This window comes from Strigops habroptila, chromosome 9 (assembly GCF_004027225.2).
Source record: "Strigops habroptila isolate Jane chromosome 9, bStrHab1.2.pri, whole genome shotgun sequence".
Lineage (NCBI taxonomy): Eukaryota > Metazoa > Chordata > Aves > Psittaciformes > Psittacidae > Strigops > Strigops habroptila.
In genome coordinates, this window is record NC_044285.2 from 826,324 (window position 1) to 850,723 (window position 24,400).

A 24,400-nucleotide genomic window follows, 5' to 3' on the forward strand; every position below is an offset into this window, starting at 1 on the left:
GGAGCTTCACTGGCCACGGTCCCTGCTGCAGAAGGTGCTTTTGCAGATGGAAAATGGGTTTTAGGAGGCTGTGGATGAGCAGTGGACATGGATGTGCCCCTCGGGGTGACCCTGGCCCTGCGGGGGGAAGGCAGTGCTGCGCAGTGGCTGTTTCAGCCGCGTATCCTGCCCCACACATTGTTTCACCTTTTTCCTTCCTTTGCTCCGTTCTCAGGGTGATTTCCTGTGCCGCAGGGTGCGGGGACTGGGTGCATCCTCGCCTTGTTTTCCTGTTGCCATTTAGACCCTGCCCAGCACAGCGTTTGTGTCAGATGGGATCTTAATGCTGCTCCATCCTCAGGGCGAGTTGCTCACACCGAGCTTGGCTCCGCAGGACAGGAGAGGAGAGGAGGCAGCAGAGTGCTCCCAGCGCTTCCCCCAGCTCGGCCATGGCATCCCTGGAGGTGAGCGGGTCCCTGGTGTCCCCAGTGCTTTGGTCCTCGGGGCTGTGGTTGGTGCTGGCACATCACACGGTGGCACCGCACGTGGCTGTGCTCATGCACTGGAGCTGCCTCGTGTGTGGGGTCTCAGTCCTGCTGTGGTGAGGGCAGGATCCGGGTGCTGGCACTGCCCGTGTCACCTCCGTGCCAGGAAGATGGGGCTTACACTGGGAATCAAGAGCTAACAGGTCCCCTGTGGGGCTCAAGCCAAAGTCCATTAAGTGGATGTGTGGCTCCTATTAACAGCAACAGGCTTTTGCACCTGGGAGCTTGCTGGCTTTACACGCACTCTGGTGCTATGTGGGGATCATGCCAAAGCCTGGCCCGACCTGCTCCTGTTAGTAACACAAAGTGCAATCAAGGAGTAAAACAGTGGAGAAATGCAAAGAGCACCCGCGGTGCCCCCACTGAAGGTGGCTCCGAAGCCTCCTGGTCCCACCGAGGGCTCTGCTGCCTCCCTGGGTGTCAGGAGCCATAATCAGCTTCTCTCCATGGAAATCGGATTGCTGCGGCTGCTCTGGGGCCGGGAAGGAGCAGGGGGGGCCTGGGGCTGCCAGAAACCACCTCCCTGGAGGATCCTGCCATGGCTGCTGCTGGCACTGCCAGGTTTCCACTTCCATGGCATTCCCTTTCCCCTCTCCTTGGCACCTTACACCAGCTCTGAGAGCGCAGAGACAAAGCTGGTGTGTGCGGCAGAGGGGGCAGAGCCAAGCTGCTTGCTGCTATGGCGGAGCTGGGGAGCGGGACAGGGTCCATCCAAACCTGCTTCCCTGCAGGAAGCCAGAGCACGGGGAAGGGGCTGCCCCGCAGCAGCAGGGCTGCACTGGTGAACACGGGCCTGGCTGAGGAGGTTCTGGATCCCTCAATAGCGAAATGAGATGATGCTGAAAGGCGCTGCTGTGGTGCCCTCAAACCAGCCATTCCTCGCTCTGGTCCCTGGGTCTGGTTCATTGGCCCAGCGCCGATCCTCCTCCCGAGGCAGGATCAGGCCCTGCTTGGGCCTTCCCCACGTGCTCCTTGGTCCGTCACTCGCAGCAAGGAGCCCTTGGGAGCGGCCGGGAGGAGCTTCTCGTGCTGGTTCTTTCTCACGGGAGTTCCACATCACCAGCTCTTCCCCGTAATTTGCTCTGATGTGTCTCTTAGCCCCAGCTTAACCCGTGCAGCAGCTGCAACCCCACCTCCCACGGGTCAGGAGTCATTTCATATTCATTCTTTTATTCATCTTTATTCATCATTTTATTCATTTTATTAAAGATGAATAAAATACGGCTCTAAAACCAACATCTGCAGGGGGTGTAAGGGTGCACAGAGCTCATCTCATCCCCTGCTCGTGAGGGCCCCTCTGCTTTCCAGCACTCACTCTTCTCCTTTTCACACAGCAGAGGTACTCCGAGTGCAAACACATGCAGTTTCACGTGCCAGTGCTGGGGTTTTTTCATCCTGGGAGAATTAATGCTACATAAACATTAACTGTGATTCAAATGGGGTGTCAGAAGGTGGTTTGGATTTATTTTAACGAAGGGAAAGCCCAGAATGATCCCAAACTGGTGCTGAGCCACTCCTCTGAGCACCTGAGGAGGTGAAATCAGTGCTCCTGCCACAGGAGCAGGTAGGTGGAGGCTGGTGCTGGAAGAAGGGGCAGCAGGATGGGGACCTCATGTCTTGCGGCTGCAGCCCAGTTATAGAGCCATGGAATGGTTTGGGTTGGAGGGGACCTGAAAGCTCATCCAGTTCCACGGGCGCCGTGGTCGTGCCGTGCTGCCCAAACCCTGTAACCGAGCGCTGCCGGTGCCCGGTGCGATGGGCTGATGAGGACGTGGCACCCACCGGCATGTCTCTAATTTATCACGTTGAAGATCATGTCTGTAACCTGCTCTAATTTTGGCTGCCGTGGATCCGCGCTGAGCTCCCCGCTCGCAGGAACGAGGGAGTGCAGGTGTAAAATTAGCTGCATTATTTATGGGCTGGCGGTTACCAGTGCTCCATCCAGGGCTCTGCCTGCCCTGCTCCATGCCAACCGCCGTCCTCCCAGCCCAAGATTAGCCTGCCATCGAACTCTGCTTATCCGGGGGGAGGTTTATAGGGAAAGGATGCCATTCCTGCATTCAGGAATTGATCCGTATTAGGATCAGTTAAACATAGGAGCCTTTCATTCTCCATGGCTCTGGCTGGCAGGGCTGGGAAAGCACGCTTCATCAGTGATGGGGCAAGTACAAACAGTGTGTTTCTAGTCACTGCCACAGCCGGGGAGAAGATTATGTGAAATAAGATGGAATGTTAATCAGCATTTGCTGTAGTCCAAATTCCATTAACAGGAATGCTAACTGTGCTGGGATTAGGGTGGCAACAGGCTCTTTTCCTGATGTTTGGGTCTTGTGCTCCAGGATTTCAGCTTTTCTCTAACATACAAGTGGTTTTCTCTCCCTCGTCAGTACCAACAGCAGAACGCCAGGATACAGGGCAGCTGTGAATCAGCACAGGCAGCAGGTACCTGTGTGGACACGGACACTGCGCACCCACCGCGCTGCAGGGGCTGCCTTGTGGTGCACAAGTTTGCAGAAGGAAAGGAAAGTTACTATCATCACTTTGTATTAGGCTGTTCAGTCCCTGCTTTCAATGCCTTTCACTGTCTGCTTTATCCTGACCCTCATCTACCAAGTCTTTGTAGTTAATACTGAACTCACACTCCTCCTGTTACCATTCAGCTGTAAGTGCAGGGAGGATGTGGCCAGGGAGCTGCCTGCTGCAGAGTGGGATTTGACGTGAGGGAAATCCTTACGGATTCCTTACTGCAATGATTTATTTGGGCTCCTATCCCCTTGCACCATGCAAGGGGGAGCAGGAGCGGTGCTGTGCAGTCACACACGGGGCACGCAGAGGCACTTGCTGCAGAGGCCGTATGAACACCCCCCGGGCTGGACGTGAGCAGCTGCAGGGTGGAAGCTGCCCTGTTAGCAGGACACAGGTTATTTTATCAATGGAGTTGCAACGCAGCTCACTCCGCCTGAGTGAGCAAACACGCATGTTCAAATAACAGAATGCAAGAGAGGTGAAGACTGACGCTGTTTAACGGGGCTGGAATCTCCCCAGCTAAAACAAGCCCTGAATTTAGCAGTCCTAAGCTCTGAATTTAGGCACAGAAGCCAGGGAAGTGAGCCCTTGGAGAGCCAGTGGAATGCTCACAGGTTACGTTCTCCCTGGGGAGCTGGAGGAGCTCTTGACTGTCGGGACAGTGCCTGGTGTGTGCTGTGAGCGAGCCCTGCACATGAAGCACGTGAAGGGCAGAGGAAAAGGCTCCTTTCACAGCGGTTCTGAGGCTCTTTGGATGCTTTGTCCATGGGTGTTTTTTTCCCTCTCCTTTTAAATGACAAGACTGAGAAACTGCACCCTGAATAGCTCTCCCCGCGCAGGGCAGGCTCCTGTTACACCGCTCCTGAACCCACCGGGCAGGTATTTCAGTGCCCGGTGCTCGCTCTGTCCGCAGCGTGCTGTGGGAGGCACAGGAGCGGGACACCGTGCTGCCCGCACCCAGGGCTGCTCCGAGGCTGCGGCCTGCGCTGCAGCAGCTCAGCTCCTGGATCTGAGCGCAGATTGCTGCCCAGCATGAGCCAGAGCTCCTCTCCAGAACCCAGTCCCACTCACAGGAAACTCACACCCGTTACCACCGGCCAGCATCCAAGAGGGAGCAGTAAAGCAGGAGCAAGATGTATTTTGTACCATGTACAAAGAGTACCACGAAGTGCAGGAGCTGGGCAGTGCCAGTGCGAGGTGGCAGCCGTGTGCCAGCCCTGCAGGTCACCCCAGGCACTCCCGTTCTCCCTGTTCTCCCTGTGTTTGTGCATCCCCTGCCACCATCCCCTCTTCTCCTGTGCCCCCCAGGCTGCCCTGGTGTTGCTGGGGCAGGTTCTGCTGCTGCCTCAGCAGAAGGCAGGATTCAAACCCTGGTTCCCTGCTGACCAGACCAGATGGAGAGCAAAGTGTGGCAGAGACAATGAAGCTGTTTGGCGAGGTCAGGAGAGCTGTGTGGTGTTTCTCTGGCTTCAGGAGATGCTGCTGCTTAGGATTGCTGTGGGAGACGCCGTGGTTGCTATTAGTACACTGCGAATCCATGCCTGGATGGTTGCTGACCTGAGACCCTGCTTGCTTTGCTCCTCATCCACCTAAAAATGAACCAAGGATCTCTCCTGTGCTGACAGGAGTTCCCAAGAGGCACAGTGGGAGGCAGCTACTGAAGGTCAGGGGGCTCTGGTTTCACTCTTGATCCATTTGAGCTTAACCAAGGCTCTGAGCTGCTGATGGTCCAACCCAGGACATCATACACACAAGGATTAGAAGCTCAGGAAGAGCCTTCCCTTCGCTACTGATTCCATCACTAAAGCTTTGGAAACTGCATTTGCGTTGCCTTGGAGCTCTGCTTTCCAATGCAGCCAGTAAAACCAACCCAGCAGGGATGGAGCAAGACATGCCAGTGACAAACAGCTACTGGAGATGTTTCCTCGGGCTGGGCTGGCTCGCACAGGCAGAGCATTGTCCCTCTGCAGACCCATCTGCAGCTCTGCTCGTGTTCAGGTGGATTTGCATGCTCTGTGTTCCCTTGCAGACACATTTTTCTCTCTTTTCCACCACAAATGAATCAGTTGTTAAACTGGAGTGTGGACACTCCCTGCTAGCCTGTTCTATCAGGAGCACGAAGGCATTCGGGGCTGGTTAAGTTCCATTTGATCTCCACATTCCTTTAGGCTCCTTATCACTTCCCATTATCCCTCCTATTTGTCCTCCCAGTTACCATATTTATGGTACAGCTTTATCTCCGTGACCAAATCAGTCCATTGCTTTGTCCCACTGTTGTTATTCCACCGGGTACCACCCCAGAAGCACTGGTCCAGGCACGGAGGTGCTGAGGTTCCCTCTGCCTCTGCTCTGAGCCAAGGCCAGGATGCAGCAGTCCCTGGGGCTGGTCTCTGTGATGAGCCAGCCCACCGATGAGTGCTTGTCAGGGAGTGTTTACAGGATGAGCTCAGGATCTCCACCTTCCCAGATGCTTGTTTCATGTTTCTGCCTCCAGAGCCATTCCTGAAGTGCTTTGCTGGCCCACCAGGCTCTCTCTCTGCACAGTGTTTGCTGTTCCACTCACTGCCATCCCCCAGGGTACCGTGGCATCCCGGAGCCCCGGACACAAGCTGCTGTGTTGCTGCATTGTCTGATTGAAGCTCCCGCTGCTATTGCTGGTAAACAGAAGTAGCAGCAAACCCCACTTGTGTTTGTGCTGTGGGCAACCAGAATCTAGTGGCAGCGATTTCCTGATGCGTGTGTGAATGTGAGGAGGTTTTGGCATGTCACTTCACCCACTTCTGTTTCTAATTCCGTCCCCACAGCCTTCACATCCTCGGGTACAACTACAGTGTGTGTTACACAGAGCCCAAGCACAGCTCTGGGGTGAGCACTGCAGTCTGTGTGACACTGACTTGGAAACTCAGCTCCCTTGTGCTTGTTGGAATGTGCTGCTTAATTAATACAGTTCATCACACAGATGCTGTGGAACGCAGTGCTGTAACACAGTGCTATAACACAGTGCTACAACACTGTGCTACAACACTGTGCTACAACACTGTGCTCTAACACAGTGCTCTAACACCGTGCTATAACACAGTTCTACTGGCTGCCTCTCAGAGCTGCTGCCTCATCACAACAATTGCACTTCCCTGAAAACATATTTGCTTTCCTGCAGCAGCGGAGGTGCTTGGCAAGGCTTGGAGACCCAAGATAAGCTTTCTGTGTAAATCTTTCCTAGTGATATTCCAAAATCTTCCCCTTAAAATGGGAACTCGAGCCCCATGGAGTCATGAAAATTAAATGAACCACTGTCCTGCAAACACGTGTGTGTGGGAAGAGCTGTTCTGCCTCAGCCTTCATCCACAACCTGCGCGTTACCCACTGCTGCTGCCAAAGCAGATTCCCTTCCTTTGGGGTGTTATTTTCTCTCGGGGTGTGTAATGACTCCATAGGACAGGCTGTTCTGTTGGCTGTCTCGGCAGCAGCCCTGGTTTCTACACCCACTTCTGACCTGATGTACAGCTTTGGAAAGTCACATCCCACCTGTTCCCATTCCCATCGCTGCCCGCTCGGTTGTGCACAGGCAGCTCTCCATGACAAGCACTCGTGCTCCATGTGCAGGGCTGAGCGTTTCCGTGCCTGCCAGGCGCTGTCTGAAATAGCCGCTCGTAATACCCGGGAGCAGCCAAGTTGGCAGCCGGGCTCCTGTCAAATTTGGCTCCCAGGAGGCTGGCACACGCTTTGTTTTCTCCTAAGCTCGGCATCAGGCCAGGCTGGCCCAGGAGCACAGTGTGTAAACACTGGCTGCACGGAGGTTTCCGTCTAAACATGTTTCCTCCCTGCTCCCTCTCTTGGAACCCAGAGCAAAATAGGGGTGAAAGGAGTGACATGAAAGCCTGGGCGCCGGGGTGCTGTGGCTGTGTGCTGTTGGACACTTCCTGCTGCTTGCCTGTGTGTACCCACAGCCGTGTCACCGGAGGGAGAAGTGTGCTGCTGCCGGGTGTGCTGTGTCCAGTGCTGACCTTGGCCATGGGATGGGGTGGAGGATGCCCTCAGAGAACAAGGCCTCGCTGCGCCCTTCCAGCCAAGGCTGTGACTCTTCACGGAGCAAAGGGAGATAAAATTACATCTTCCTCCATGCGTGTCTGGCATGGAGGTTAATTTATCTGGGTGATGAAGGCACAAGTGATGCAGGAAGCAGCTGGGTAATTTGGTGACCCAGGTAGGAACAGAAAGCGAGGAGCACGTTTCCCTTTCAGGCATGTTGGGGTTTGATTTCTGTGCCCTGTTACAAACTGATCGATCAGTGAAATGCCTGGGGAAGGGCGACACATTCAGACTGATCTGCTCTTCTGTCTTACGAAATAGCTGAGACCAAAGCTTGCTCAGGCTCTTCCTGGGTACGTGTTGGTTTGTTTGGGAGGTGCTCCCAGCCAGCTCCTGTGTGGCTGCAGGGAAGAGGTCCTGGAGCAGGGTGGAGGTCCCGGAGCCACAGCCCCTATGGAAACCCACTGCTCCGCTGTCTCACAGGCTCAGAGTTGGTGTCACCCTGCTTTGTGGAGTGTGTGACCACCTCGGCTGGTTTGTGGCTCATTCAAATACTTCTTGAGCTCTGATGGCGGGTAAGAGACTTGCACAAATGCTGCTCTTCTAATGAGCAGAAACGCTGACTTTGGCAGTGTGACTCTGAAAAGCCTCCACCACAGTGAAGCCATTCCTTCCTCCTATCTCACTGTGCAGTTTGGCTCCAATTAGCTGTCTCGACTGCTGCATGTGCAGGCCAACACTGCTGCTGTTTCAGAGGGACTTGCCAGAGATTAATTAGATCCCAGGCCTGTTAGAGGACGGGCCAGCAAATTGTGTGTGCCATTAACTCAGTACTTATCACAAACACTGCTGGAATAAACACACTCCTTGTTGTGCTGCTGTAAGGGCAGGTTGTCACAGAAATGAAACATTAGAGCAGATGCAGCGTGTGATAGTTTCTGGGCTACATAAGCTGCTTGTTTACATCAGGTTTAGCCATGGTTACTGAAAGGGCACTAAGTGTGTCCCAGTGTGTGCAGCCTGGCCGTGCCCAGCAGTGCTCAGGCCACCCATGGTGGGGGGACAGCACAGACTGGTTTGTGTTGGAAGGGACCTTAAAGCTCATCCAGTTCCAACCCCTGCCATGGGCAGGGACACCTTCCACTAGAGCAGGTTGCTCCAAGCCCCTGTGTCCAACCTGGCCTTGAACACTGCCAGGGATGGGGCAGCCACAGCTTCTCTGGGCACCCTGTGCCAGCGCCTCAGCACCCTCACAGGGAAGAGCTTCTGCCTCAGAGCTCATCTCAGTCTCCCCTCTGGCAGGTTAAAGCCATTCCCCTTGTCCTGTCCCTACAGGCCCTTGTCCAAAGCCCCTCTCCAGGTTTCTTTTTGGCCCTCTTTAGGTATTGGAAGACTGTTACGAGGTCTCCCTTGATTTGGGGAGACAGTGGAACAAATCTCCAGCAAGATCTCCAAATTTCCATTTGGTCTCTGTTTGTCAGCAGTGAGGTGACTTTATCTAAGCACGCTCAGGTTGTGCTCTGCTGTTTGTGCCCAGGCAAAGCAAACACAAGCCGTAGCAGATTGGCCTGTGTTGACTTGTCTCACAAGAGAGCTGGGAGAAAGCCTACGCAGACAATGAGGCGGGAGAAGCCAAGAACCAGTAACAGAGTGATGGTGAGAGCGTACTGCAGAGCAAGCGAGGATATATCCAGCTAATAGGCAGAGAGGGGATGGGATGCGGGGAGGGGGGATGTGGTGGGAACTACACGCCAAGAATGTTAGCAGCAGCAGCTTGAATTCATTTGGAGACCAAAGAGAGGAGTCCAGAGAAAAAGGCTGTAGATGTGTCCAGAATCAGGGAACAGCTCTGGCGCCGTGGCCAGGGACGGAGCATGGACATCTGCGCAGGCTGCAGGGCTATGGCCTGGCTTGGACCGGGCAGTCCCCAGTGGGAGCTGCAGTGTGTGCTGCAGAGGCAGTGAGGTGAGCTGGGATCCCTCCTGAGTGCGGCTGACCTGGATGCCAGTCAAATGTGCAAGTCAGTCCCTAGTAATTTAACGTGAAACATCTTGTTCTTGCGCTGACACGTGCAGCGCTGGGGCTGGAAGATGGTGTTCAGATAGGGAGCTCGCTGCTTCAACAGCGGGGAAAACCAGCGGAGGCTCCACGCTGACCCATTGCTTTACCCTGCACAGAGGTGGCCAGGGAGGAACACGGTGTGACTGGGACCAGCTTCACCCACCATCCACCCAGCAGGAGGAAGCTGGTTCCTGAGGCTGATGCCATCCTCTTACCGCAGCCTCCAAAGAGCAGAGACCAATGTGTGATTATCTGGGGACAGGGAATGGCTCTGGAATTGGGTGAGCACTGGGAGCTGCTGTGTGCAGCTCCTCACTCCAACATGATAGCAAGGAGTTACTGCTTTCCCTCGTCCTGGAGTCACTCGGAAGGGGCTTCCTTTAAACAGCATAAATTTGGTGGAAGGAAGCAGGAGAAAGCTACTCCTGTTAGCTCCATCCTGAGAGTTACTATTTTATAAAGCCGAAACTTTCAGTAATGAAAACTTATTTTTGGCAAACCAACTACTTTCTGTGACAACTCGTTAGCCAGTGGTTCCGATCTGAACAACTCAAACCAGTTCATCTGCCCCAGGTTGGGCTGGTGCTGGGGCTCAGCTCTGCGCTTGGATTCCTGCGTGGACGCGATCACTGCTGCCTCATGTCTGTGCAGATCCTCACGCAAACGCCCTTTGGAGGTGCCGTGGCTTGGGTGCGCTCTAGGAATTTGGTTTTCAATTTGGCACCTTTGGCTAAAGAGAGCCCATTGCCATGGGTAGAAATCAACGGGGGGATCCTGATCGCACCCGCTCCAAGCTGCTGCTGTCATTTCCCCCACCGCGTCACTCTGGTTTGTGCCAGGCAGGGTTGGATTGCCTCTGTCAGCAGTGGCAGGGTGGCAGCGCCAGGCTGGGGTGCTGGAACTGCGCTCAAGGGGGACTTGGAGGCTGGCTGCAGGACAGAGGTGCTGAGAGGTGCCAGCTCCTGCTCTGAAGAGATGCTGAGCGTTGAGTTTCCATCAGTCCGTGGCAGCGTGGAAGCATCTGGGGGGAATGGAGGTGGCTCCTGGAAGGAGAGAGGTTGCCCCTAAGCGTGGCTCTTTAGGAGGAGAACCCCACAATGACATGGCATTGAGAGCATGAGCATCTGAAGAGCTCACCCCTGCATTTAATCCCTTTTGGATGAGGTTAGGCTGGGGTTTGGATCCTATGGGATTTCCATGCTTCCCGGTGACCCTGACGTGCATGGAATTACAGTGTATGTTTAAAGACAGTTACCTTTCCCTCTAAACAGACCAGCTACAGAGAAACCCCAGTGTTTGAGCACACGGCTTACCTGAATCGATTAAAAAGCAGTGACATTTACCATGAGCTCTGCCTATATTAGATACACCAAACAGCTCAAGCGAGCAGGGTTTTAGAGCTTAAACACAAGCCATGGGTTGTAATTAACCAGTCTCAAACCCCGCACGACCTTAGAAGTCCCCAGCGCAGCGCTGCGGTGTGTGACAGGGCTCTGAGTAACGCGGGGAAAAGATGTTCAATAGACCTGGGGCTGGGCACAGCTGCGACCCGACCAGCAAAGTGCCACCCTCAGACATTCCTTCCGCAAAGCAGGGACTTAATTACACTGTTTTAAACGCTGCCTCTGCTCGGCTTGCGAATAAACGCCTCCTTTATTAACAGGGAGGCTGTTTGCATGTTCTGCTCCTGGCAAGCGTGTGCCAGGCTCCTGCTCCCCTCCCTCCTGCCACCAGGTTGGGGGGCTCTGTGCTCCCTGCCCGGCCGCAGGGTGGGGGCGGTGTGTCCCCGGGGACACCGGCTCTGCGCGGGGACGGGCACACACGGCGGGGCAGCCCCTCAGGAGCCCCATCACGGCACCACCAGGCTCCCTGTGGTACCCCGGAGGGGCAGCCCCGGCCCAGAGCGCCGCCCGCGCCCTTCGCGTGCCTCTGCCCCCGCCCGCGGCGCGCCCCCTGCCGGGTGGGCGGCTCCGCACAGGGTAACACCGACCCCGCCACGCCGCTCCTGCCACACCCCCCTTGGGCGGGCTTTAAACGGAGGAAGTCCCTCCCCTCGCTGTTCCGCATCGTGATTGGCCGCGGCGCCCGCGCGGGCGGGCGGTGATTGGCTGAGGGGTGCCGGGTGGGTGGAGCGAACGGGTAGGGGTGCCGCGGCGGGCGGGGGCCGGCCCGTCCCGGCCGTGGCGGCGGCGGCGGGTGCGCGTCGGGGCCGGTTCGCGCCCGCCCGCCCGGGCCGCGCCGCGCCGCGCCATGAAGAGTCTCAAGTCCCGCCTGAAGAAGCACGAAGCGGTCATCGGGGGCAGCGCGGTGGGTGCCGGCAGGGCTGGGCTGGGGGCAGCGGGGGGGAGAGTTCTACCCCTGGGGGGCTGCGGGCTCGGGGCTCCCGTGGGGGCGAAGGGCGCCGAGCCCTGTGGGGACGGAGCGGCGGGGCCGCGCTCCGCAGGCGTGCAGCTCGGAGGCGGGGAGGTCGGAAGGACCACGGTGGGCTGAGGGGGGCGGAGGGTCCCGGGGGTCGGCGTGGAGCGGGGTCCCGGGCGGTGAGGGGGAGCGGGGAGCCCCCGGTGGGCACTCCGGGGTGCAGGGGGATGTCCCAGCGCTGGTCTGTGGGAGGCGGGAGGAGCACGTGCCCCAGGCTCCTGCTCAGGCTGCCCGGGGTGACCGGTGGCTCGGGAAACAAGCAAACGCACGTTCCGGCTGCCGTCGGTTTTGCTGTCTGCCCCGGCAGGCATTAACACCTTCCTCCCAGCCCGTAAGAGCCTTGGAGCCGGTGTGAGCTCCGGCTGGCAGCCTGCCCTGGGGCTTGCCGAGGTACGTGTGCATGGCATTGCCAGGAGCTTGTTCGACATCAGTGATTTCTGTGGCAAAATCGGAGCGCTTCTGCCAGCGCACAGGAGGAGCATTTGCTTAGGAAGCGGACAGAAAGCTTTCAGAGCGGCTGGTGAATTTACATACTTGGGATTTGTGAGCATCCAGTCTGTAAAACTGGGTCTGGGGGAGTGGCAGCCCCTGGAAACGAGGTACCCTTGTGATGGTGCAGTTGGCTGTGCCGCCTTCTCGGTGGCTTCTAAAGTTCAGGGCAGCGTTAACCGGCTTTAAATGGCTTTTTTGGTTTTCACTTCATTCATCTCTGCCGATGGCCTCTGATGAGAGAGATCTTTGTAACCGAAGGAAGCTGTACTCGGAAATAACTTCGTGTGGTAAATCATCTTTAATTGTGACCGCTCCGTAAATCCTTCCCTGGCAGTCTGCTGGGGCACTTGCACTCTGTAGCTTACTGCTGTCTGCTAACCTTGCCGCTGGCTACATGGGATAGCAGAAAAGGGCAGGTTAATATGATACGCTTTTATCAGTCCTCTCTTAATATATTAGCTATCTTTAAAATCCTCCTGCACGTTTGTCTTGGATCCGAAGCTATTACTTAAATATAATAGCTCATTTGAAAGATATGTAGCTACTCAGGCTTGTAAACTGCTGACCGAACCCCTCTGACAAGATGACAGCTCCTGTGGAAGCATCACCGTGCCCAGCACTTCCCCGTGCAGGGGAGTGATTCACAAGGCTGTAATGATAATTTGTACTGTGGAGGCTGGCGCTGGGTTATGTTATTCTTTAGTTGTCCTATACTTTAGAACTGTTTATTAGCTTAAAATAAGCTTACACTAATTAAGTGGACAAACAGATCCCTATTTGTGTGTGAATAGGCATGGGGATCTTTCACTTCATAGGGGAAGGCTCAACAGGCTTTCCTTTCAAAGGAGGTTTGAGCAATCTTAATACTTGTAAGAACTGAAGTTATTTTAAAGAAATCTCTATTTCAGTGAGATCCTTTAAAACCGGGTTTGTTCCCATGATACGCTTCCTTCCCCTCTTTCTTATTTTGGTTACGTGATCACTCCACTAGCTCATCAAACACCAGCTTAAAACCTTCTGTATGGGGGGGGGGAGACTTCACCCCCATGGGTGGGTGTTAATAGTGAGGCTGAAGGGGGATGATGGGGTGAAGCCAGGTCTCTGTTTCGAACTGCTGGGGAAGGAGGGGAAGTGGGTGGGAATCCTGCCAGCAGGAGCCACAGGGGTCCTGCTGGAATCCAGTGTAAAAGAGTTCCCTGTTTGAGAAATTCATCCCTCCCTCCTGTCCCCACCCAGTGCTATTTCCTGGGGGGTGGAGAGAAACTTAATCCCTTCATTGTGCCTCTGAACGTTTTCCTCTGGGTTAAGGTGGTAGTTCTGTGCCCTCTGTCTTCCAGTGGGGATCTGCTGGACATGGCTTTGCCTGTCTCGTGGTGGAGGGGAGCCATGAAAAGCAGCAGGAAATCAAAGTGATCGTTATTACCAATTCCACAACTATCCAGAATGTTGTGTCTGAAAACGGAATGATCTGGTTTTGCCAACTCCAGCTGGCTGATGGGGCCTGGAAAATAATCTGCGCAGCCTGTTCAGGATCTTCAGTGCTCTCAATAGTGAGAGGAGTGCTTGTCGCTTGCAGTAGTGTGGGCTGGAAGCTTTAATATCAGATTCTGTGGGGCACAAAACTTTGAGGGCATGGTCCTCGCTTTGGGTCAGAGGTGATGCCTCATTCACCAGTATTTACAAGGTAGATTTTAATTAACATGGCTGTGTTGGGGTGACCACAGCGCCGTGAGCTGCTGCTATTTCTGAGAGTCCAGAATACATGCTGAGTACATGCAAAATTCTTCCTGTGAGGGTGCTGAGGCGCTGGCACAGGGTGCCCAGAGAAGCTGTGGCTGCCCCATCCCTGGCAGTGTTCAAGGCCAGGATGGACACAGGGGCTTGGAGCAACCTGCTCTAGTGGAAGGTGTCCCCCCTCCAGAAGTGGGGGGCTTCTGGCTGGCTTGCTAGAGGATGCTGCTTACTGTGAGATACAGGATTCCCGGCAGTGCTTTGAGCAGGGCTGAAGCTGTGTCACTGAGCAGGTTGCATCTCTCTGGAGCTGTGTGTATCCTAATTTATGGCATCAAAGACGGAGCTGGTGCGAGCTCCACACGCGCTTCCGAGATCAGCAGCGCTGCCTGGAGCACCTGCAGGTAATGAGAATGAGCAGTAAAACCATGCAAGAACTTCCACCAGTCCCTTCTCCTCTGCGAAAAGTGATGTTGGGTTCTGTTTTAATTAAGAGAAACTGAACATTGTGTGTAATTAGTGGAAACCATGGTGTAAGAAACAAAGGCAGACATCTGAGCGCTTGCCCTGGTATGAGGAGCTGTGGTTATTCATGTCATAGCTCAGCAAGTCGTGGAGTTAGTGACAGCAGAACTTGTTTAAGGTTCTGCTCTGTCCAGTGGTGGCTTTAACTCTGTGTAAGGAGTGAAACTCTGTGGGTTGACCCAGTATGCAATTAAACAGCTACTACTGCCCCGTCAGCAGCAGAGGGAAGGTACCACCTCCTGGTTTGACCTGACTGTTTCACTGAGGGAATGGAAGGATGCTGCTTGGGTCTGAATTGCCTCCTGAATCAGCAACGCTCCATCTCTCTATGTGCAGCAGAACAACTTGGTTAGCAATTATTTGTGTGATGTGGAATACACATTACTTCATTCCTTCAGTTAGTAAAAAATAGATGCTTGGTAACCCAGTTTTAACCAAAGATTCAGGATCACTTTTGTGTTGAGCTGCTTAAACAAAAGACACAACTCGTGCTGCTGTTTGTAAACGAACAAGATTTCCATGGTGTTCTGTGGCGCCTCTGCCCTGTGCAAAGCCGGTGGTTTCTGTCAGCCACCCCGGTCACGGCGCTGTGATCCATCAGCAGAGTTTGCCCAGCATCGCCGCTGTTGGCTGAGGCAGAGTCGTTCTTCCCTCCCCTGCCCCTGTGCCTGCTGAGGGCAGCCTCGGGTGACCGGACGATGCCATCTTCAGGCAAGGCGGCCACAATCAGCGCTACTGTAATATTCAAATGGCAGGTCCTAGGCTGACTGGTTACTCTTCAGAGTCTGTTTGCGTTCCAGGAGGATTTATTAAGGCTCACGGTAATGTGTGTGTGTTCCTTGGAAAAACAACTTTGAGATTCATTTGCATTTAAAGAGAATTAGGTGCTTGTTTATGTGATATTTGTGGCTGATGCTGGAGAAACACCAGGTCAGGCAAGATAGTTTGTGGTTCAGCAGCAGCTTTGTGGTGCAGCCTGTTTCCAGGTGCGTTGTGATTTTCAGGCTCCTCTGACAGGAGCATTTATCAATGCAATTCACTTTGGAATGTAGCTATTAAAAATATTTTAAAACCGGGAGGTGCAGCGAGTGCCTGTGTGCAGGCTCAATACCCTTAGTGGTTTGCAGGCATAGTTCTGCAGATAAGGCTGGTTATCTGGTTTAAGTTCATCTGGCCTTTTGCTCACATACAACTTCTGTAGTACTCTGTCAGTATTTAAATATTAGTATTTATCAGCAAGCAAATGCTTATGATATTGGAGGGACTGGACTTCTCTCCATAGTGTCATTACTGAATGGTGACCAAACAGGATCGAGTCAGGCTGTAATGTGGTATTCCCTTCCCTCTGCATATGTGCTTGAGGCTGCTTCCTGCTCCAGGAATGGAACAGTCATGTTGTGTTTCATTCCCCCCTAACACTTTCTGCTCCTTTGTTATTAATAAATGGAAGTAAAATCAATCGGTCCTCGCCTGGGAGCCTGTAATTTCAAGCTAATGTTTGGCCTCGCTGCCCGAGGAAGGGCTGTGTGTGATCTGCTGCTTTCAATGCAGACAAAGGCAGCTGGACTCTGACCTGCTGCTGCTTTCTCCCTGCTTAAAGGGGAAATTCATCCCTCAGGCGTGTTCTAATGTCAGGGGCAGCGCTGGGCTGCAGCAGGACTCTGGGGCTCCCCGTTCTTTTGTGGTGGAAGCTGTGATGCTCTCATTGCTGTAAAGGGGTGCAATGTTCTTTGGTGTAGCAAGTCTGGTCCCAGTTACCTTAAGATGTACTTAACAGAGTGTTTTAAAGGCAGCTGCAAAGCTACTGGTTTGTTTCCAAGAGCACGTAACTAGTTCTGATCACTTTTACTAGTGCCTGAGGTGGTCTGTATCTCAGGGCTGAGAACTTGAGGATGTTTTTGCAGAAAGTGCACGTGAGTTCTATGTTGGCAATGAGACACGAGGAAGTTGTTCAAAACAAAACAGAGAATACTTTTAAACTTTTTAGCAGACTTTGCCTCCTTCTGGAGGTGTGTGTGGAGCTCTTTGACACTTCCACTGCAGTGCGTGTGCTGCTGGAGTTGGTGCTGGTGGTTCTTCCTCCTAACTTTGCGGAAAGAGCAACTGGTTGTGCTGTTCAGTACATGTTACTCCTTGTAGAAAGAAATGTGTTATTTGACACAGATTAAAAGTCATTAGGATGGTTTTGAGGACTGTTTGACATGTCACATAGAGAGCCAGGAGTAACTTGAATGCTTTCTTGCTAATTAGTAATTAGCTCTTGAAGGGATATGCTAACTTGTACTAGGGAGGGTAGGAACAGAGTGAAGTCGGCAGTGTTTGAGGTTACAGATGGTTACTGTTTGTTTTGCTTCAGCCTGTTTGTTAGGAGTAAATTACCTGGATTAATTACAGGCTGCAGTTACATTTAAAGAAGCACAACTGTTGAATGCCTTCTTGATATGAGCCTTTTGAGCAGCGCAGACCCAGAGCTGTCCTAGGAAGGCTGTTAGTTTTGATCATTTTGAGCCTTGCCCACTCTGTAGCATTCAGTGATTTTTTCCATGATGGAGAAATTGCAGTAAATGAGGTGATAACACAATGTGCTGCCTGTGGGAACCTGTGGGTGAAACAAGAACCCTGTGCTCATCCTGTTTTTCCCTTATGCAGACTAAACGGTGCATCTTACTGTGCACTTTTAAGCTCCAACACATTTGTGTGTGAATACAGACACATCCTGATAAGATATGTTTATAAGATATAAAATGCCATTCTTTCCCCAACTGAGCTAATCCTTCCCCAAACCTGGAGTGTGCAGTGCTTGTCTAGGCAGTTGCTGATAAGCCCAAGTCTACAAGATAGATGGATGTTGGCTGTTGTGTGTCTGTATCGTGGGGGGAAGCTGCGCCTGGGGAATATCTGGACAAGAACAGTTTCATTAGTCTAACTTAGCCTTTCATGCTGTCGGCCTGTGCAGGTTTTAACTAAATCAAACCACTTCAAAAGCAACTGTCACAGGGTGTGTCTGTTCTGACGTTGGTTTGAGCACAAATACACCCTGACCTCTGGAAAGAGCAGGAGAACTAAAACATGCCGGTGGAGAGAAGTGCCAGGTCTGCCCTTATCCTGCTCACCTTGCTGGGGTGACACAGCTCTGTTGGCCGAGTCACTCTCTCTTGTCAGTGAGTGTCTTTCTCTGTGAGAAAACTGCATGAGACCTGACCTGGGAAAATTAATATCTTGAGATAAAGATGGGCCTTCTCTGGTAAGAATTATTCTATCTAATGGTCTTCACAGAGTTCAGAAACTGCAGCTTTCATAGAATTCCCAGGTTGAAGGGACCTCGAGGATCATCTGGTTCAACCTTTCCAGGCACAGCATGACCTAGGCTGCATGTCCCAGCACCCTGTCCAGCTGAACCTTAGCAGTGGCCAGTGCTGGGGAGTCACCGCTTCCCTGGGGAGATTATTCCAGTGGCTGGTTGTTCTCATTGGGAAACATTTTCCTCTTGTGTCCAGTTGGAATCTCTCCAGGAATAACTTGTGCTCATCACCCCTTGTCTTTTCCATGTGACCACGTGTAAAACGGGAGTCTTCTTTGTAGCCATCCTTTAAATGCTGGAACATGGTGATAAGATCTCCCTGAGCCCTCTTCTCAGTTTTAGAACTGTTTCCATAAATTATGATGTTGGTGCTTTTGCCTGGAGAGCTTTTAGGACCATTCATTTGTGAGCACTTGCTGTGGGTGGTGATGGCAGCGCTTTACCAGAGCTCTTTGCTCCCAGTGATTTATGTGCTTATGTCCCCCGCTAATGGCATTAGAGGAGGATGTGTCCCACTGGGGTTTCGTTAATAGGATTATGTGCTGGCCAGCAGTGCTCAGGAGCTCTGCTCACTTTCACAGGTTCGTGTCAGCTTCCAGGCTGAAAGGTTTAAGAACTGCTTTGAATTCCAGCTGGTGTTTCTGAAGTGAGCTGGATAACTGCTGAAGATTGGCTATGCTCTATTTAAATAAGCTGTTTATGTAGTTGCTGTCACAGCTATATGGACGAAAGTGTGTGGAGGCTCCGGATGAGCAGTTCCAGCTCAGGTGGATGCTTCCTGAGCAACACTATTTCAACAGCAAGTTAACTTGTCACAATATTTTTCGCTGCAACATTAAGACCTGTATTTCTTGTGTCTCTGGCCCTGTATTGTCTTTTTAAAGTGTATCGAGTGTATTCTCAAACGGGAGTTGTACCTCACTGATTGTGCTCAGACTGATAACTACAATTATCTCCTCTTGGTGGCATGAGGAGCCCTGTGAGTTCCCTTCTGGCTGCTGGGATTTCACTCTGGAGAATATTTGGGTTTAGAAAATCTTGGCAGAAGAGCTGCTGGGATTAAAGGGTTTTGGGGATTGCTTTCCAGAGGCCTTCAGCTTGGGGTCCTCATTTGTCCGTCCTGTTTGGGCCCCCATAACCCTTGTATTCTGTCCTCTTGTGTCTCGGGATCACTATTAAAGCACTGTCCTTGCTCAGAGTTCTTTGGCGGGGGGGGCACACCAGGGTGGGTGGTGTCTGTGCAGGAAAACTCTGCACATTTCAGGACACTACCTGCTCCCCTTTTGGTTGAGAGGGAAAAGTGGCTTTCACTGCCAGCCCCGGTGTGTCCTTTCACTGCTGTCGGTAGCACTAGAACATCTTGCTCAGAGAGAGCAATTAGTCTCGGTACCAAACATGCCCCGAGTGTAAATACCTCTGCTGGTTGTCACTAATGCTCTCCCTGCTCTCATCTTTAAATACTTAATTGTAATGATGGGTGAGGAGCAGACTTGTTTTTAAAGGCTGTAATTTAAAGAGTGTCCTATAAATGTTGAGTCTGAACTATGCTGTATACTCAATAAACAACGGAGAGTGGTGTTTATCTGCTGCCTGAACTGGTGCTGGTGGAGAGTATTGCAGTGCACAGGGTAGGAGGATGTAGTAATAGTAGTGTGATGTGGTGGTCCAAAGATAACTGCAAGATGAGAACTGCAGGTAGGTAAAGTAGCTTGACTTCTGATCTGCTAAATACATGGCAAGATAAGGAGTTTCAGGTTCAGGGAATAGAAGTAGGTAATGGTTCATGCAACACATAGTAAAGCTGTACAGTTCCTTACCAAAGGGTGTCGAGGATGCTAAAAGCTGACTTGGACTTGAGGAAAAACTGGATAATAGAGCAATTCATTCAGAAATATGAAACATGTGGGTAGAATCCCTCCAGCCCAGGAAGTTTAAATCATTTATTGAAAGTGAGGAGAGCACTGGGAGAAGTGTTCTGTGCATGTTCAGTTGATGTTCTCTCTATGCGTGCTGGTGTGAACGTGTCTCCGCATCGCTCCCGAAGGCGCTGCAGTCCCAGATGGATGCACAGAGTGCGTGCAGACACCCAGAGTATCTGCTTCATACACAGCCCTGAAACTGAGAGCACACCAGGTACAAGCTGATAGGAACAAGTACTGCTTTTGGGCTGAGCAGCATGGTGCAGATGGGCTGCTCCTTTATCATTGGAGACCTGGAGTTGGGAAGAATTCCTGCCAGGCTGAGCTTGGGAGGAAGGTGCTCCGTGTTAATAGCAAATGGGCAATATTGGCCTTAGCTAAACCTCTGTGGTGTGTCTGGCAGTTCAGCACCTCCCGAGATCTGTGCTGCTGGTATGTCTGATGATGGTCTAAATACCTAAAGGGGCTGCAAGAAAAGCTGGAGAAGGGCTTCGGACAGGGGTCTGTAGGGACAGGCCAAGGGGAATGGCTTTAACCTGCCAGAGGGGAGACTGAGATGAGCTCTGAGGCAGAAGCTCTTCCCTGTGAGGGTGCTGAGGCGCTGGCACAGGGTGCCCAGAGAAGCTGTGGCTGCCCCATCCCTGGCAGTGTTCAAGGCCAGGTTGGACACAGGGGCTTGGAGCAACCTGCTCTAGTGGAAGGTGTCCCTGCGCGGGGCAGGGGGTTGGAACTGGTGGAGCTTTGAGGCTTCTTCCAGCCCAAACCAGTCTGGGATTGTGTTACAGGGAAAGAGTGAATTTGTGCAAATACGAATGAATGATTTTAAAAATCTTCCCTGAGAAGATCCATTTATTGGGTCACTTCCAGTCTCATGTGTGTGGTTTCTCTGGCTGTGCACCATGTTTCTCTTCTGCAGACTAAACAGCACGTTGCTTGTCACGCTGACCTCGTCCTCTAAATATGGCACTGGGGAGACCTCCATTTAAATTTAAAACTTGTGAAAGCAGACTCTGCATCCTCCTCCTGTTAATCATTATGCTGTCTAGTGAATGTTTTCACAGCCTCTGCGACTCCTCTCGTAGAACATGTTGGGAGACAGACTGGCAGCAGCAGTAAGCTGAAACCGGGTTCTATTCGGATGGGTTTCAGTGCTGGAAAAAGAGAATTTCTTTTAAAGCAGAGGCATGTGTGTTTTCTAATTTAAAATCAGTTACATTTCTGTCCAAATAGGCTCATGCATTCCATCTGCTCCGCATTGTAACTGTCTGAAGTCTGATCCTGAGTCTGGTCTCGGCTTTGTGGTGCGGTGGAATAGGAAAAAATTACTCTTGCGAGTATTTCGGTCCTCCTGTGTTATTAGTGGTGCTAAGCATGACCTTCGTTAATGTCAGCGGACACTTAATTTGACTAACGTGTTTGTTATTTTAGAGTGAGTGTTTGCATGTCTGCAGATCATAACAACACTGTAGTACAGTTTCCTGCATGCTTGTCTCGTTAGTTAACATGAAATCTCAACGCGTTACTCAGGGCATGAGCATGCAGGGAATGTATTAATAGCGATTGCTTTCTATCGCTCGGCTATCAAGTACTGCTCTATCAGAAATAGATCTGGGCTGATGAGACTGTCTACGTATTGTTTACAAGATATTTTGGGTCTGGGCAACATTTACTTGCGAGTCTGAGTCACTTGAGCAGTCTGTTGCAACGCAAAAACCGAGGGAGGCTCCGTCAGGGCTCTCCTGGAGCAGGCAGCTGGACCACGGAGGGCTCCACCGGCCCCTAGCCCCGGTTTCTCCAAGAGTTATGAAGTCTGAAGATGATCCTGAGGATGGGGAAAACCTACCTGGGGGTCCAAGTGAAGTGAAGGATGGAGCAAGATGAATTCAGGGCAGTGGAGAGAGCACGTTTCTCAAAGCAGCCTGCTTGAACTCTGCCTCGGTGCTTTGTGAGCTGCCCTGGCTTGTAACTTGATGCGAGATAAACTGATTGCTCCTGGCAGCAAGACGCTGTGGGTTTGATGATGACTTGTTGGTTTTCTTGTGCAGCTAAAGACACAGTAGGTATCTTGGGTTTCATGTCAGTGGCAGTAGTTTGCAACTGCAGAAATGCAAAAGCTTGAGTTTTGTAACTGTTTGAGAGTCCTGTGAGGAATTTTCCTTAAATGTGAAATGTTTTGGTGACAGTATTTGATATAGTACATCATAGGAAATGGTACAATTCACTTAAATGTTACAACCAAAGGGGAAAAAACACTAAGATGATGATTTATTATTTAAATAATGCTCTTTTTCGTCTGAAGATGTATGAAATGGGATCAAGGAATGGCTGGTGAAGGGTTTGTTACAGATCTGTATGAGTTTTTGCTAGTAGGTGTAAGCTGTGAGTTGGAACTCTGCAATCTAAACCCAGTAGCAAACCCAAAGGATGTGATCGCTTCCCTCCAAGGATGCGGAATGCATCACATGCGAAAGAATTCAGAGGTGCAGAGCTTGGTGCTTGGTATGTACAGTTCCTAAGGTGTTTAACAATAAAACCTGAACGTTGCCCAAGCAGCAGCCTGGCAGAGGAGGCTTTGGAGGCTGGGAGGGATGCTGCTGCCCTGGCACCGTGTATGAGCAGTGACATGGCGGGTGCGATCCTGCGTTACACCGAGCAGGCTGGCTTGGCTTTTAACCTAATGCATGTTTTCATTGATTGACAGAGGGGTTCTGCACTTAGCTGGGTAACGCTGGGGCTTGCAGTTACATTAGTTGTCTATTTTTGCTGCTTCAGGTCACTTTTAGCAAGTATTGTACTGAATAAGTGATTGCTGCGGCTTCATGATTAGTGTAATCTTTCTTTATCATGAGGATGGGGAATAGGGATAATGACGGTTACAGCTCTGTAACATGAATCATTCTACAGGCTGGTGGTGGGGTTTTGTTGCTGCTGTTTTCTATATCTCCTCTTTTGCCTAGCAAAGCCTGGCTCTGGTGCAAGGTGAGACCTTGTGCAGCTCTGGGCTCTGTCCACTTGGCATTGGCACAGTCCTTTGTGGGTCTTCCAGGCTTTATTGTGTTAAATCCTGTAAAATATTGGTCTTTTCTGGTAAGAAAGTCTTAAGGGAAAGATAGTTCTGTCTTGATGGAATGTCACTGGTTTTGGTTTTGTTTGTTTGTGAGGTTTTTTGGGTTTTTTTTTTTAACATGAAAATTACACAGCTTTTGGGGTCTTTATTCTTATTCTTGTCTTCATATGATGACTGTGAAGACTTTTGAATAGTGGGTTTGGCACTTCAAGGAGGCAGAGGAGGGTGTTATGATGAACCCAGCATGAAGGATACAGGGTTGATGGGCTGTTTTCTCACTGCAAGAAACAAATGTGTGTTCAGCTACTCTTTGGCTGCTCTATTTTGGAAATGATTAGGTTTACCAGTTTTAATGTTCTTTCTTCAGTGAGGTGTGGAACTTGTGATCCACAGTGATGAGTAACTTCATGCACCTGCAGGCTGCCTGTGTCTCACTCTTATCAGTAAATTCTTTTGCTATGTGGAGTTATATTTGAATATAATATTCCTTCATAAGCCTTTTTCTTCTGTTAAAAGCTTCTTGAATATCAAGTCATCAGTGTCCAGCTTGGCTGTGAGGTTTCCGTCACAGAACTGAATTTCCTGAAGAGTATAAAGCCATTCAGAAAGGGGATTTGGCAATGAGGAGAAGCAGCTCCGTGTTTTGGGGTGGGATGCTTGGCCTAGGGCCTGGATCTCTACATTTGAAGTAAACAAGGAGTAAGTGGGGGGTGAGGAATGTCTGAGGCTGGATGTGCGGTGGTCTATTTATAACTGACTTGTGCTTCCTTTGCACTCTACATTGCTTTGGTAATGGCAGGCAATTTAAAGCTATAAACTTTGAGGTTTCTTTCTTCAACAGCTCAATTGATGTTCATCTCTTGAATAGCACACTTTGGTAAATTTTGCCCAGCGGAACAGTCTGACACAGTCAGGAAAAGCTGTGTCCTGTTGTGTATTTTTAGCACATCCATTTGATGTTAACATCTGAAACCTGCTTGGGACATAATGGAGCTGGTTCAGATCCGCTTTTGAGACTGGCCAAATTCAGTGAGTTCAGTTAGTAAGTACATTTCTGTGCTGATGCCGTGTGTATCTATGATGACTTGCAGCATTTTGGCATTCAGCTTTGTACTGTGCAGGGTTGGGGTCTGGTCTGGTATCAGATCTGAGGCATGTGAAGCACAGGGGAGTGAAGGGATGCTCTTCCTGGCAGCTTCCTGTGGGTCTGTGGGGTGGGAAGCAGCAGCAAACTGCACCCTGTGAGTGGATGGAAGCATTTCTGAGGAAAAGCACATTCTGTGAATGGATAAAGTGGAAACTGGGGCTCTGCTTTTTGCTTTTCTGGTGCTTTCATTGATTTTTAGTTAGGTTTTGGACATGAAAACCAGTGTGACTTCACTAAAGCTGGAGGCTCAGCTGTTCTTGATAGATGTGAACTGGTTTAGAGGGCTAAATTTAGTACATATTTCATATCTTGCTGAATTCATGAAACCAATCTGCTGTTGATTACACATATTTCATAAGGTCCTGTTTAAGTATCATACCAAGCTCACCTGTTGAGTTCTCTGTGATACCTTCACTATATAAGGGTTGACAGGGGAAACTATAGCAGCTGTGGTTTATCTGCCCACTTCCTTATGAAATCACTTGTAATGAACACTGAAAAGCTGAGACTGAAGATGACGGCTTGGATTGGAAGCTGTTAGCAGTACTATTTTGGGCTCTGTTACTTGCAATTACTCACTTATCTGTTCCTTTGTGGTGCATCTTGTTTATTAATTTGTAAATTTTGAGGCACGTGCAGATATTTAATAGATGGAAGTGA

General features: G+C 51.2%; 1 protein-coding gene across 1 annotated transcript in view; it reads left to right on the forward strand.

Annotated features, from left to right (window-relative positions):
- Window positions 1-11,317: 11,317 nt before the first annotated feature.
- UACA (uveal autoantigen with coiled-coil domains and ankyrin repeats) overlaps window positions 11,318-24,400 on the forward strand; it is a 31,486-nt gene continuing 18,403 nt past the window's right edge. The window contains exon 1 of the mRNA XM_030497790.1: window positions 11,318-11,447. Within this exon, the coding sequence (XP_030353650.1) occupies window positions 11,391-11,447 (57 nt within the window). The 5' untranslated portion in view covers window positions 11,318-11,390. The remainder of the gene's footprint in view (window positions 11,448-24,400) is intronic.